The sequence below is a fragment of the Aspergillus brunneoviolaceus genome (assembly GCF_003184695.1).
Source record: "Aspergillus brunneoviolaceus CBS 621.78 unplaced genomic scaffold BO95scaffold_2, whole genome shotgun sequence".
Lineage (NCBI taxonomy): Eukaryota > Fungi > Ascomycota > Eurotiomycetes > Eurotiales > Aspergillaceae > Aspergillus > Aspergillus brunneoviolaceus.
Genome location: NW_020290732.1, coordinates 230,739 through 245,015, shown reverse-complemented (window position 1 = coordinate 245,015; position 14,277 = coordinate 230,739). Strand labels below are relative to the sequence as shown.

At 51.9% G+C, this 14,277-nt stretch overlaps 6 protein-coding genes across 6 annotated transcripts in view; 2 read left to right on the top strand and 4 right to left on the bottom strand.

Moving 5' to 3' along the window:
• Window positions 1-1,076, top strand: part of BO95DRAFT_478116 (glutathione S-transferase) — a 1,593-nt gene extending 517 nt beyond the window's left edge. Inside the window, exons 2-3 of the mRNA XM_025590016.1 lie at window positions 56-497; window positions 534-1,076. Of these exons, the coding sequence (XP_025447605.1) occupies window positions 56-497; window positions 534-973 (882 nt within the window). The 3' untranslated portion in view covers window positions 974-1,076. The remainder of the gene's footprint in view (window positions 1-55; window positions 498-533) is intronic.
• A 779-nt stretch (window positions 1,077-1,855) lies between these two features.
• BO95DRAFT_469909 (MFS transporter) lies at window positions 1,856-3,532 on the bottom strand (the record flags this gene model as incomplete). Its single annotated transcript, XM_025589476.1, has 5 exons — window positions 1,856-2,707; window positions 2,775-3,092; window positions 3,150-3,264; window positions 3,325-3,387; window positions 3,438-3,532. The coding sequence occupies 5 exons, from the start codon at window positions 3,530-3,532 to the stop codon at window positions 1,856-1,858; spliced, it is 1,443 nt and encodes a 480-aa protein (XP_025447604.1).
• A 1,481-nt stretch (window positions 3,533-5,013) lies between these two features.
• Window positions 5,014-6,392, bottom strand: BO95DRAFT_437890 (uncharacterized protein). Its single transcript, XM_025585379.1, has one exon. It carries the CDS (start codon window positions 6,161-6,163, stop codon window positions 5,426-5,428), a length of 738 nt encoding a protein of 245 aa, XP_025447603.1. The 5' UTR covers window positions 6,164-6,392; the 3' UTR covers window positions 5,014-5,425.
• A 285-nt stretch (window positions 6,393-6,677) lies between these two features.
• Window positions 6,678-8,195, bottom strand: BO95DRAFT_510188 (ATP phosphoribosyltransferase; the record flags this gene model as incomplete). Its single annotated transcript, XM_025591329.1, has 4 exons — window positions 6,678-7,258; window positions 7,316-7,453; window positions 7,517-8,005; window positions 8,132-8,195. The coding sequence occupies 4 exons, from the start codon at window positions 8,193-8,195 to the stop codon at window positions 7,023-7,025; spliced, it is 927 nt and encodes a 308-aa protein (XP_025447602.1). The 3' UTR covers window positions 6,678-7,022.
• A 616-nt stretch (window positions 8,196-8,811) lies between these two features.
• BO95DRAFT_437886 (40S ribosomal protein eS28) lies at window positions 8,812-9,832 on the top strand (the record flags this gene model as incomplete). The annotated part of the gene is made up of 3 exons (XM_025585378.1): window positions 8,812-8,873; window positions 8,975-9,058; window positions 9,402-9,832. Coding segments are annotated over 3 exons (208 nt in total), but the record flags the coding sequence as incomplete, so codon positions are not given.
• Window positions 9,833-10,027: 195 nt separating this feature from the next.
• msh3 (mismatch repair protein MSH3) lies at window positions 10,028-14,019 on the bottom strand. The gene is made up of 3 exons (XM_025591328.1): window positions 12,888-14,019; window positions 11,730-12,820; window positions 10,028-11,663 (listed from the first exon to the last, which is right to left on the bottom strand). The coding sequence occupies exons 1-3, from the start codon at window positions 13,702-13,704 to the stop codon at window positions 10,179-10,181; spliced, it is 3,393 nt and encodes a 1,130-aa protein (XP_025447600.1). The 5' UTR covers window positions 13,705-14,019; the 3' UTR covers window positions 10,028-10,178.
• Window positions 14,020-14,277: the final 258 nt, after the last annotated feature.

The following is a 14,277-nucleotide window of genomic DNA, read 5'->3' as shown; positions in this document are numbered from 1 at the left end:
CTGCAATTCCTCTCTCCACAACCCTCCCCAACCCCTAACCCCGGGCCCCCGGGAGACTCAAAGCCTCGATCGCTCCCGGTCCCAACGCATCCTCTGGCTCCTCGAAGAATTGCGCCTCACCTACGAGATCCAACCGTACAAACGCGATGCCACGCAGCGCGCCCCGGCCGCCCTGAAGCACCTGCACCCGCTCGGCAAAAGCCCCGTGCTCAGCATCGCGCCGCCGCCAGCGTCAGCCCACCAACAACCACAAGCCCCGCTAATCCTCGCCGAATCCGCCGCCATCATCGAGTATCTGGTAGATCATTTCCTACCCCCACCGGCTCCGGGTGCGGATCCGCACCCTCCCCCAAAGCTGACCCTCCCGCCGCGCTGGACCGCCGGCCGCGAGAACCAGCCCGGCGGGGAGACTGCGGCGTGGCTGCGGTACCGGTATCTGATGCATTATGCGGAGGGGAGTTTGATGCCGTTGGTTGTGGTACGGGTTTTGATGGACGGTTTGTTTTTGCTCCCCTTTTTTTCTTCTTAAAAAGGCAAGGATGGGGAGTCTCGATCCGCTGACAATTTGGTGGCTGGGATGGGGTGGGATGGGTGTGTAGTGGTCCAAACCGCCCCCGCGCCGTTCTTCGTCAAACCCGTGCTCGGGCTCGTGCCCGCCATTGTGAACAGGGAGTATACGCGGCCGAATCTGGAGACGCATTTTGGGTTCTTGGAGGCGCAGTTGGAGAGGATCGCGGGGGTGGGGGCTGCTGCTGCTGCTCCTCCTCCTGCCTACCTGACCGGTACGCGGTTCACCCCAGCAGATATCCTCATGAGTTATCCGTTGGTGATTGCGGAGGAGATCAAGGCAATTGATCCCGATCGGTTCCCGCGGCTGCGGGGGTATGTGAAGGGTTTGAGGGGCATGGAGGGGTATCGGAGGGCTGTGCAGGTTTTGGAAGAGGTCGAGGGGCAGGAGTATAGGCCTTTTTGATGCGGTTCTGTGGGTGCAGGGTAGTTGGTAGTTGTTGGGGGTGTCGAGGGCCAGTCGTGGGGTCGAAGTATGCGAAATTGATGGCTGGAGTGCCGAGTACAGTACTATGTTATAGATTTCTTGTTGGGGAGGGGGGGTGGGAAGTTGTGATCCTCCTGGCAAGGCCGTCTGGGCGCGAAGCTGTAGTAATCGAAGAACATCTCCTCTCGGCTGTACATCCGCCAAGCATAGAAACTCAGTGTCAGTATGTGTTCCCTCTAGCTTGAACTGTCTGTGGAGAAGGACCATATTAATGGTCGCTGACGGTTGTGGTGGGCCACTCATACTCATGACCTATCTCTCATTCTGTTGAAGATCCCGAATTTAGGGTTAGCGTGGCGCTAACCTCAATATCGGGGGAACCCCCGAGATCAGGGTTAGTCGCCGCGGTCTGCATATACTTCCCTTTTCGCGAAAAAGCTGTCAGAGTTCCGGCCTAGAACGAGTAAGCATTGCTGAGTGAGTGTTCCCTATGACTTGCTCCACGGCTGACGTGCTGACTAGTCGCAAGTGCGGGTGTAATGGATCTTCGGTGGGTGCCAAGATAGGCTGTGAAGCTCTAGTTAGATTGAAACTAGGATCGCTCATTTGGAGGGAAAATACTGGGGATGGCAGGGAACTCTGAGGACTACGCTGGTCGGAAATCGAGCTACAGATTTCATGTCTGAGATCTGTGAAGTTGCTATTCTTAGGTTGTGGAGTAGGATCAAAGAGCTATAACAGGACATGCCTTTCGATCACTCACTAACACCCATCCACCCTCCCTTTATCGTTGTAGGCTACTCTACTCAAGAAAAGACTGGTACAGCTGCCACGCAAGCCCGGTCTACCCACACCACACGATCACTCATCCACAGCGAAACGCTGCCTGAGACCCTTGCCAACGCGACTGAAAACGATGGGCAACGGAAGCAGCGCCAACGTGACAAACCCCAGCAAGGAGTTCCCCCGCCCATAGCCCAAAGCCGCGTACATTGGCGACCCGGCCAGGGGCAGCAAGGCCCCCAGCAACGAGCGCGTCACGGTCACGGCCGCGGTCCCGGAGGCGGCATACCGCGGGTACGAGTCGATGATGTACGTCTGCAGCGGGCCGAAGATGCCCACGATCCCGATCCCGAAGGGAAAGAGTCCGATGATCGGCACGATCCAGTGCGTCTGCGCTTGCACGGACCAGCCGTACCAGAAGAAGGAGACCGGCACGCAGATCGCAAAGTAGATGCTCAGGGACAGCCGCATCTCGGGCTCGTAGACGCCGTGGTTGCGCTGCTTGTGCTGCGCGATCGTGCGGTCGCTCAGCAGACCGAAGACGAGCTGGCCCGTGAGGAAGCCCACCCCGATCCCGAGATTGGCTAGCCCGCTGATGTCGAGGCTCCAGTGGTATTTACTCTGGAAGATATCGGTGATGGTGGTGAAGAGGAGATAAAGGCATCCGTAGACGACGGCGATGTAGACGGCGATCATCGAGACGATCGGGGATCGAAATAGTAGTTGGAGAGGCATGGACAACCTGCGAGATAAGGGCAGCTTCAGCTTGTCACCTTGCGCATCGAAACAGCTCCGCAGATCGGACCGGCCGAGAGCTTCTTGCAGCCTTGCAGTCTTGCGGCGTATGAGGACCGTAGGGTTTGTCTCGCGATTGAAAATCACGGCAAGGGAGGTTAACGTCCCACCCGCTATGACGAGGACCCAGAAGACCTATACTCTGCTCTAAGATATGGCGCGCGCATGCAAGCAAGAGAGACGAATGTATCGAAATACTTACCCATCGCCATCCGGCTCTTTCGGCAATGAATCCCCCGCAGATGGGCCCGAGGACAGGTTTGAACAATGGACCGGCCTGATAGATCGACATGGCAAGGCCTCGCTCTTCAGCCACGAACAGATCGGAAACGACTCCGCCGCCTGTAGCAAGACATGCTGAGCCACCAATGCCCGTCAAAAGTCGGAAGCCGATCAATGCTCGGATGGAAGGGGCCAGCGCGCATCCGATTTGGAACAGAACAAAACAGGTCGTTGCAATGTTGAGAACGACCGTACGGCCGCACAGCTCGCTCAACGGAGAAAATAGAAGAGGTCCAGCCTATACAATTCTGGTAAGCACTCTCACATGAGCTTAGGAGAGTACAAGAGCACGTACAATATAGCCAAACAGGTAGCCCGTCACGGAAAAAGTCTGTTCGGTCGAGGATGTATTCCCAAATTCTTCTCCAGCAAACACTGCAGCTGAGGCAAACACAGAAGATGCGAACGGGCTATCGGAGGGGTATAGGTAAGTTATAGGTCTGGGAGTATGCGGTAAGGTGATGGTGTACCTAACTAGCGTGATCATGCTAATCAAAGCAAGCAAAAACCACTTTCGAGATGCCGGATAGTTCCTATCATACACTCAGCACCGCTGTTCAAAACAGGTGTAGCCATCACCTACCTCGGATTCGAAGGGTCTTCGTGACTTTCCCACCCAACAACTCCTATGCTCAGGTCGGTCTCTGGATACTCCTCTCTGGCTTGACTTAAGGACATTTCAGCACCTAATCCCTGCTTTTCTCGCTTGTCTTCCAGAGACACCACCACATTCTCCTGTTCTGTCATGACGCTGAGATGTCGGGTCTTCTCTAGCACCACTTCAGTGAAAGCAGTGAAACAAAGACGATTGGTTGCCAGACGACACCCACACTTCATCAATCCTAAAATTGTCTGTTTGGGTCCATGGCTCTTCTTTTTCTGCAGATAACATCGATCCATGACTCGGAAGGGCAATATTTGGTTTGCATGGGCAATAGAAGGCACTTCCGTAATGGGCATGAGATCCGAAGTTTGGTTTAGCGTCTTTCTGCCCTTATCCTTTGACGCCCTCGGGTCCCGCTGGATAATATCTATAACAATCCGTAACGAACACCGTCAATTCTAAAAAGTGGAGGCACATGATTTTCTCGAATCCTGAGAAATAGAGACTGAAAGGGTAGAAGCTCTCGTTCCCGTCGAAATCAATATCTTCGTAGCCGGCCGACTGCGTATAGTAGTCAAACTGCTCATAAATTTGCTGGTCCACATAGGGTCGTGCCTCCATATTATTTGCGCTCCCAACTGTGCCTATTCTGGTTCAAGATGCACGGTTTCAGGCTGCGTCGGGAAGGGTTTTTGCGGGACATCTGTGATTCCTCGCATTATCGCAGTATCCCCCTCACGCAAAAGCTGCGCAGAAATGGGGGTGGATGCAATTCCAAAGTGTCCACTGTTCTGCTGTGGAGCTGCGTTGGCTGCAGGCGGTTGGGTTTGTACAATTTTTTCCCATGGATACCGCAAAGACCTAGGCTCTTGACCGATTGCTGGGTTCTCAATGTGTGCTCGGCTTATTTCTTCTCGATTGGACTGATTGGCGAATGTCCTCGCTACCAAGTCAATCGTCTCTAGATAGGTTGCTTCTCCTGCGAGAGTGGATACAATAAGGTCGAAGAGTGATGGGCATGGCCCTGGCTATATCCAGCTCGGCCTCAAGATATCGCACCATTTTAGAGGTCTTATCGGTAAGAAGAACGTACAGAAGTGTGAGTGCAGAAGTCGAGATCATATGTGCCACTCGCCACTGCGATCCAAATAGAAGACCATGGCGGTGCATATCCTGCGCGAGACGGATGATATTACAGCTTGCACGAATCCCGGCCAGTGCATGATTTCGGCCTTCTTGCTGTTTGTTGTGACTTTGAAGTAGGTAGTGCATGAACGGTCGGTATAGGTAGATTTGAGTATAAGCAAAGGTCATGCAGAGTTCGTACAGTTGATGGCTTTGCGAACTTCCAGTCCCCAGACCTGTGAATGTCCTCATGTTTTGCTAGTATGTCACGAATTGCAAGGTGCTTGGCCCATCTCCGTAGCTCGTCCTCGAATTTGAAAACGGTATCCTTGGTGACAAAGTGCTTCAATAACTCGCTCGCATCCCGATGCTGCATAGTGCTTGGAGGATACAGGCTCTTCACAACTCTGTAAAGAATCTCATGAAGTTTCAGGTAACTCAGATGACTCGGTATCGTTTCTGGGACCTGAACACTCTGCTTAGCCCCTACACTTTCTTGATCTGGCTGAACACTGACGGCTATAGCCTCGGGATAATCCATCCCTATCTCATCAGCAGGTACAGGCTTTGGGAGGCCGCACATGGAAGCTAAAGTGACCAAAAGTTGCCATATAGCCCAGAAAAGACATCGTTTGGTCTCGACAACGACCGGACTATCTGTCTTACTGGGACGGTGCAGGCCCATGCGAAAAGCCAAGGAAAGCATATGAAAAAAATACGTGAAGCACCGGGATAATCTACATGTGCTGATGAGAAAGATATTCATGAAAAAATGGCCTGCATGGCAAAAAGATCATCACAAGCTTCGAGGTCAACCATATCGCGGCAGGTTTTGAATTACTTCAAACTGTTATGGCCAATATGTGGTCAGTAGATCTGTTTCCGTGGGAGGCAACACACCCTTCAGCAAGCGAGCCCCCTAATGGCTCCGCGGGGTGATGTTCGTTGTGTTTCTCAAATAGGCAGCCTACCGCCATCAGCGAGTAGAGGAGGGGAAAGTGGTTAATCTCTGTCTCTCTGTAGACTTCTCTATCGAGAGAGTACAACAGCTGAAAGACAGAAGTGAAGGTGGGACGATGCAGAGCATTGTAGAGTAAGTGCGCATCCAAAGCCTGGTTGACTAGGATCTGTGCCCTTTCGCGCTGTGGGAGAGGCGCAGAAGTCCTCGATAAGCAATTTGGGGCTCCTAGCAGAAACAGCCTGGGAGCCAGTCGCTCTTTCACGCGCGATTTGCTTTCAAAGTCGATGCCTGGGGAGTCTCCGAGTTCTAGCTTCAGTCGTTCTATAAAAGACCGCTCTCCGGAAGACCCATGGTGTCGTGCTTCCAGCCGGCCCTCTTCCCTATCGACTTCATGCATGACTTCCGGCGTGTCTGGCTGACAAGCAGCAAGCTGCGAAGCGTCTGCATCCGAGTCATCGATATGGTTCGAGCTCTTCTGTAAGCTCGGCTTTTTGCCTGGTCTGGCGAAGGTTCTGTGGTCCGGGTCGGCGCGTCTTTTCCGATGTGTAACGCAATAGATGCACTCTTTGGTTACTAGTATGTTATACATAGATTTTTTGCGACGAGCCCTTAGGCTCATTGACGGTTCCCGAGGCTTGAGAAGCTCCTACCGTGGAAAGAATGAGAGCAATGCTTGCAGGGATGGGTCCCGTCGCATTTGACCTTCATCTGTCGACATAGCTCACATGCTTTGCGAACACGATCATTGCGGCCCGGCGATTGATCACTTTCCCCTTCAGCCCCATGTTTTAATTTCAGATCAAATGTATGAAACATCAATACAATATGAAAGTGATTTTACAGCACAGTTGACAATTGAATTAATAGAACTGCGTCGCAAGCTCTAGTAAGTGGACTTGAACTCCGCTGCGGTTTGATTACTTGCCGTTCGGATGGATGGCACATGATTGTATGCCCTTGATTTCAGGCACCGATTCCTTGGCACCACAAAAAAGTGCCTCTCTTCACTCTCTGGGAGTGAGGTGGGCAATGGATTATATCTTTATTGAATAGGTTTCAATTCCAGGACAGCTGTCAATGATGGGGAAAAGTGGAAGAAACTCAGATGAAGGTTGGACAATTGTGACGGGTCCGGAATAGTCTCCGCGGGGACATGTGACTAAATGCGCAAGTATATATCACTGAAGCTTGCAAGAAATTGACCCGGTTGAGGCCACCACCATAGAAAATCTAACTACTCAATAAAAGCCTATGAACATCATCAACTCGATAGGTGTCTAGCCTTTATCCCTAACCTACCACTTCACATTTTGAACCCAATCCTTCTATTTTGAACAAAATGCTGGGTAATCATATAAGAGGAAGTAAAACCAAGAAATAAATATATCACGCCCAATGCAAAAAGGAGATCATCATGAACGTTCACAACCAAGAATGAATGAAAACAAGCGCTGCCCTGAACTTAGTGACATAGCATTTTAGGCAGCTCTCGAGTTGGCGATGTTCAGGACGAGAATGTCCGTGGCGCCAACCTTAATCAGCTCATCCATGACGGTAGCAATCTTCTTCTTCTCAACCATTGCGCTGACGGCCACCCAGCCATCCTGATCCAAGGCAGTCACCGTGGGGGCGCGCTTGCCTGGAGTGATGCTGGAGGCGGTCGACAATTCCGCGCGGGGGATGTTGTACTGGCACAGAACGTACTTCTGGGCGGCTGTGAGGTAGAAAGCCGTTAGTGGTTAACTCACCAAGACGAAGGGGAAAGACATACTGATAACACCACGAATGCGGGAGGCGATCAGGTCAACCAGAGGATTCTGGGTGTTCCGGGACTTGACCAGCACAGAGATGGTCTCAACAACGGTGTCAATGGCCTTGAGGCCAGCAGCCTTCATGGTCTCACCGGATTCTATACAGAAACACGGATCAGCTATTGCTTCCTCCAAGCGAGGTGATACTAGCCTGCACGTACCAACCAGATCGACGATACCATCGGCCACACCCAGAGCGCAGGCAGCCTCAACACTGCCACCGACATACTTGATCTTAGTCTTCGGGCTGCCTTCAACCTCAGCCTCGAGCTTGGTGAAAAAGGCCTCGGTAAGGGCAGTGAAGCTGGTAACGACGTTACGGCCCACCAGCTGGCGGGCTTCCGTGATGTTGCCCTTCTCAGGAACCTGAACCTGCAACTTGCAGGCGCCGAAGCCAAGGTCCATCACCTCCTCCACGCCGGAAACCTCACCGCTGGGAAGCTGGGCATCGTGCTCGGCAACCTGGTCGCGACCTGTGATACCGAGATCCACGCGCCCTTCGCCCACGAAAGTCGGGATATCAGCGGCAGGAAGGAAAATGAGCGCAATCGGCAAGTTCTTCACCAAGGCGATGTCCAAGCGGGTTTCGCGACGGAACTGGATGTCGGCACCGGCCAGGAGGTCCAAAGTAGCTTGTTGAAGACGACCCTCTGTAAAGGCAAGAAAGGTATTAGCTTGAAACTTCTTGTACAGGTGCAGCAAGCCAATGCTCGGATCTCATGGAAGGTATCGAGGCTTCTTGCGGCGGAGGGGAGTGAGTGAGTCATGGCGGGCACTTGCTCTTAGGGACGGCGAAGAGTAGTCTTCCTTCGAGGCTGTTTGAAAATAAAAGGTTAACATGATGACAGTTCTAGCGATCAACAGTAATCCTGTTGTTTGGGGTTTCGCGCTTGAACCATGCCGGTTGACCAATTGACACTTACTGGTTGACGAGATCCATTTCGGTCGATGATCGGTGATGCGCGGGGAAGTTACTCGGGGCGTAAAGTGCGAATAGGACACCGGATGGAGAAAGAATTGGTCAAATTGGAGGACAGCAAAAAAGCCCTGGATGAAGCGGATACAATCCGGCAAAATAGTACTCTGACAAGAGTGAAGTTGGCGTGGTGGTGAGGGGAAAGGCAGAGGAGAAAAGCAGAGGAACGGGGCAGCGACTTGGACATCAATGCGGCAGAAAAGACAGACGGAGAGCGCCGGGCGAGCAGGTTCTGCTGCCTGAGGCACAATACCCCTCCTGCTTGTGCCTGATGTAGCAGGCCAGCGATTCATGCCTGACGGGCGAGGCAACACTAGCCCTGAGCCCTCGTCTTTTTCCCAAAGGGGAAATGCAACCCACACAAGCGCGCAATCCCGTTCGATTTTCACCGAGCGGCTTCAACTTCTATCAACCCGGTCCCCCTTCGCCATCTTCACCTCCATCCCGTCAGTCCTTTGCTGCTGTCACGCCCAACCTCAAGATGGATTCCGCCAAGCAGCCTGCTAAGCTCGTCAAGGTCACCCGTGTCCTCGGTCGTACCGGTATGTTGACGATAAACCGCTTCGCTGGCAGCAGTCGCGCTGCCGCAAAAACGCCTCCCTCGCTGTGCGGTCAACGCTGACTGCTCTCGATTTCACATTAGGTTCCCGTGGTGGTGTCACCCAGGTCCGCGTCGAGTTCATGGACGATACCTCCCGCAGCATCATCCGTAACGTCAAGGGCCCTGGTATGCGATTCTCCGTCTGATCAATTCTTCTGTTGTCGTTATTCGCTTGCGCTCGGCATGACCCACTTTCTCCGACCCTCCGACAAAAGAAATATCCCAAAAAGAAAGAGCCTGGAATTGAAAACGGGGAACGCGATCGGAAAATCAACCAACGAAGACAGGAAAGTCATTCGACACTTGGGGAGGAAGTTCGTTCGACGCAGGATCACTCGGGACGAATTTTTGGGATATTCTCGACCGGCGGGAAAGGAGAATTTCGGGTCTTCGCCAGAGTCAATCCGACTATAATTTTACGTCGCACATGTGAAAGGCTAACACGGGTTTTTTTTCCCGCAATCTACAGTCAAGGTCGACGACATCCTCTGCCTGCTCGAGTCCGAACGCGAGGCCCGCCGTCTCCGTTAAAAATCTCCTCAACTCTCCGAATTTTCTTATCTTCTTCCCTCTCGAGGCTATGTACCCTTGCTTGCGTTGGAAATGATTCTGGGGGTCGGGAAGGCAATAAAAAACATCCCATGGGCTGATGCGGCATCCGGGTTGTGATGATTTGCGTTTGTTTACCATTCTGTGTTCCGATATACCAGGGTTCCATAGAAGAAACAAACGAGACCGAGATCAACCTGAAATACAAAAAGGAAAAAAATTTGAAATCCACCGGACCTTTGAGATAGATACCAGGGACGATATCAGGCGGCCCACGACCTGGAGCAGAAATGGATCAAGTTTTGATACAGTACGGTTTCCGCTATATCCTGGAATCCGGCTTGTTCGAGGGTTGATCGTTTCACCTTGTTCACTCTGGGCTCGCGCGAAAACGATTACAGGCATCGGTAAAGCTGCAAATTCAAGGTTCAAAGGCTTGGACGCGATCTCATAGAATTGCTACACGCTTGCTTGTCCAGTAGATCTAGCTCCTGTGGCTATACGGACGTGCAACCTCCGGAAAGCAGCACACGTAAATTTGCTTGCGACGGAGGGGACTTGATAAGGTGCCGTAATGACATAATTTGGAGCATTGTCAGGTCTATACATAATGGCCGTCATGCCTTTGTTTTTCAGATATTCCTGCATCAAATGTGATACGCAAACATCAAAAGCAATGTTGCGAGTCGATTAACATCTACAGCTGCTCTGCGCTGCTGATAAGTCGATCCATCAATCCCTCATCGTCCCCGCTCGTAGAATCGCCCACAGCTTTCCCAACTGCCGATACAAGACCTGCCAATTTCCGGCGACGGATTCTCTCCTCGAGCTCTTTACTCTTCTGACGCGCTTGCTGTAGGAGCGGACCTGGAAGGTTTGCCAATCGCGCCACGTTGAGTCCATAACTGCGATGCGCGACTCCTTCTCGCACCTCATACAGGAATGTGATCTCTTCATCCTGACCGGTCCCCGATTCGGTGAAGTGCATGTGCACGTTTCGTAGTTCATTGTCCGGGAACGAATGTACCAGTGATGAGAGGTGCTGGTAGTGTGTGATGAATAGGGTGAGGCTTTTGATAGAACGAACCATATAGTCCAGAACCGCTTGGGCGATTGCGACACCGTCATGGGTGGACGTGCCTCGGCCTAGTTCATCTAGTATGACGAGCGAGCGGGGCGTTGCCTGCTTGAGTATATCTGCTGTTTCAGAGAGCTCAACCATGAAGGTGGACTCTCCAGCCAGCATATTATCAAACGCACCCATGCGGGTGAACACAGCGTCTAACATGCCGAGCTTTGCGGACTGCGCAGGCACATAGGAGCCAATCTGGCCCATGATGGCGATAAGGGCGACTTGTCGCACATAGCTAGACTTACCGCCCATGTTGGGACCAGTGACTAGAAGTGCGCGGGTCTTGTCACTCTCCAGATTGATGTCATTTGGCACGTAGCTGTCCAGCAGTAATTGCTCAACCATAGGATGGCGGCCTTGCTCAACATTGATGCATGTGCTATCCGTGTATTGAGGCTTCACATACCCAGGCTGGCCCGCGATAGTAGCTAAGGATATCAAGCAGTCCAGTGTGGCTAATGCTTGTACACAATCACGGAAGGCCTGATATTTGGCGGCTATGTCAGCAAGAAGGGCACGAAAGGCTCCATCGCAAGCCGCAGCCAGCGCCTCTTTATGCTGGTCTCGTTGTCGGATGAGCTGAATAACCTCGGGCGTGTGAAACCTCGACACCTTTTTGGTACCGCTAATCTTCGCCCAGGATGCAGGTACTTTTTTAATGAATGGTGAGCTATTATCAACTTCGATCAGGTAGTCAATGCCCGCAACGGACTTATACTCCACTGATTTTTTCCCGAGCTTTTCACCAGCAACGTTGCGGTGTTCCTGTAAGTCATGCTCAACGCTTGCGATTCCCAGCTTGTGGTCACTGATGTCTTCGGTTTCTTCGGCTTCTCGGAAGAAGGCATACTTGTCATCATTCCGTGCGGCGTGCATATTGATCTTATCCAGAAACGACACAACATCATTCAGAATCGTTGGAAGGGAGGCTATAGCTTCGCCTATCTGAGGGGACTCAAATCCAGCATCCGCAGCGCTCTTGATATCCGCGAACTCTTGCGCAATCATTTGCATGGTTTGGAGCACAGTAAGGAGCTCGGGCCGAGTGCACTGCGATCAGGATCTTAGCATCTATACACAAACACTATATCACCTGGATACGAGATGAAAACTCACCTTCCCATAGTAGATCCTAATGAGGTTCTTCTCCAAGTCACTCTTGATCTTGGCAAACAAGCTTTTAAGTCGCTCGACCATGATAGTTTTTTCCGGGCTTTGCAGCTCTTCAACAGCATTGACCCTCGCTTCAAGAGCCGTCTTATCCAGCAAAGGGCGTCCGACCCACTTACGAAGCAGTCTTTGCCCAAAACGAGTCCGTGTGCGATCAAGAGTCCAGAAGAGACTGCCTTTAGTAGTGTGGTCGGTCTGGTTTTGGTAAACCTCGAGACTCATAAGGGTATTTCCATTAAGAAGCATATGTGATCGCGAAGAGAAATGCTGGAAATATTTGGTCAACTGGAACACATACTCCAAGCCGTACTCTTGCAAATGTGTTATCATGGCGGAGAGGCAGATGGTTATCTGCTCAGGTAAATTTACCACCTTGTGAAGAAGGCTACTCGCCTGCACATCGTCTTCAGCACTAGCTGCCTTCATCTTTCCAGCATAAAAACTCGAAACATGACTATGGGACTCGGCGGCGGTTGTTTTCGACTTGGGAGCCCGCTCCACACGAGTCTTATCACCGAATACATTCAACTTGCTGCCCGAGAGATGCTTAACCAGCTTCTCCGTAGCTCTGGAAAGTTCTCCCACAATCAACACTTCACAAGGCGCAATATGAAGCAACCTGGTTTCGATTTCGGTCCTCATAAAACCATCTTCGAAATCATCATAAATTATGTCCCCTGTGGCAGGCTGCACAGCGACAATGCCGACCTGGACCTTCTCATCATTGCCCCATCCCTTCGCATTCGTCTCAGTGATGCAAAGCAAGTATCCCGTTGCTGGGGACGCGCTGCCAGATGCCGCAGGCCCTTCCAGACCGTCAACGTCGTCGATATATGTGCCTTTCGTGTACAAACTTGTGAGTTTGCGTTCAAATGGCGCGTTTCGGTTGTCACCCGCCGCTTTCAGCGCAGCCGTTTCGATCTGTCTGACGATGCCAACCTTATGTCCGGCAGCGACCAAGCGTTTGACATGCACATGTAGTCGATGGACCGGTATGCTGGCAGATGCAAATCGATTGAGGTGTGCCTCTGAAGGATCTGAAAGGCAAAAAAAGAGCTCAAGCATTAGCGGTGTCTGCGGTCGCGAGGGATGTGGTACACTCACGCTCATCAAAGCGCAGCTTTCCTGGGATACAGACAATCGACAACTCCTTGGCTGCGATCCTTGCATCCTCGCCGAAGAACCGGAACTTATAACCAACCTCCACTACCAAAACCGCATCTTTATGTTTGCATTTGATGTCAATAACTTGTCTCTCCATTGGCGTAAGCTTACTGGCCCCCTTCTTGCTAGCAGATTTGCCTCGAGGTGGGGGGGTGGGCGCCAGATCCTCGTCTTCTTCCCCTTCAGCGGCATCCTCAGTAGACACGACATCAGTCACACCAGTAGCATGCCTGTTGATGCCTATCAAGCAATCTGCGCCGCCCAGCCTGCGCACAAATTTCTGATGTAAATCCTCCAATTCCTTTTGCCTCTGTTTGGCTTCGGTGGGCTCCGATTCCTGATGTCTCTGGGTCCCAGATCCAGTGGCGGGTGAGCTAGCGAATCTAGAAAGATCCGTCCGCTGGCTACTCTGCGACACTGGTATATGCTCTTCAATAACGGAGGAGCCTGTCTTCGAACCGTTTCCCTGGGAGTTGGAGCCGTTCAATTTGCTTCGTTTTGGAGCCGGTGCGACTATATCATCGTCGTCATCGTCTTCATCCTTCTTGTCCCGTGTCAAATCATCCTGGCGGTTTCGCAATTTTTCGGAGGCCGTCGTTTCCTCTGGGCCGGTTTCCGCGAGCTCCGTCTGTCTATCGACGCCGTTGACCGAACCGGGTTGGAGAGGCTGTGACTTCTTGGTGAAGAAGCTGGCGAGTGTCGATTGCTTGCGCTTCGTATTCTGGGAAGAGGAAGGTGATGAGGAAGGTAAAGGCATCTTTTGCCGTGTTCTTCGAGAGTCTGTCAACGGGGCTGCAGCCTTTGTGTGTGGTTTGCTGAAGAGCTTGGACAAGCTCAAGCGAAGGTAGATGAGAAACCGCTGTATACCATCAGCTGCAACAAAGTGGCAAGGAACTCAAATCGGCGCAATCAAAAGCTGTGACAACTTGGCAGCCTTCTGCAGTATCGGGTTTGTGTGAGCCTCCTTGTCACAGTTGAAAATCATCATCACATGCGGGTACTGTATTGTATTAACAGCGTCACTAAAAGTCCACTTCGGCGAAGCTAGTGCCGCTTCAGAACTTCGAGAGCTCGACGCGTGGTCAACGCGCTTTCGTGTCTCCGGGTTGAAGATCGCCTATATTTCTGGCTTATGTAATCCACTACAAGCACTGGACGGTGCACGCAATGGGGATTTCTCTAATGACTTGGAGCTACATAGCCTGTAGGTCTTCGAGTATACCTCGGTTGATGGATATCTAATACTATAGCTATATACGTCTGCGATGCGATACCTGAACAGTCAACGCAGTAATGAAAGACGTCAGACATCAGCCTCCAGGCAGCGACA

Bases quoted from the DNA above. Each gene is read 5' to 3' on its own strand.
- BO95DRAFT_437890 (XM_025585379.1), bottom strand. From the start codon at position 6,163: ATGAGCCTAAGGGCTCGTCGCAAAAAATCTATGTATAACATACTAGTA.
- msh3 (XM_025591328.1), bottom strand. From the start codon at position 13,704: ATGCCTTTACCTTCCTCATCACCTTCCTCTTCCCAGAATACGAAGCGC. The intron at 12,821-12,887 runs GTGAGTGTACCA...TTTGCCTTTCAG, and splicing joins AAAGCTGCGCTTTGATGAGC to ATCCTTCAGAGGCACACCTC. The intron at 11,664-11,729 runs GTGAGTTTTCAT...TCCTGATCGCAG, and splicing joins TTAGGATCTACTATGGGAAG to TGCACTCGGCCCGAGCTCCT.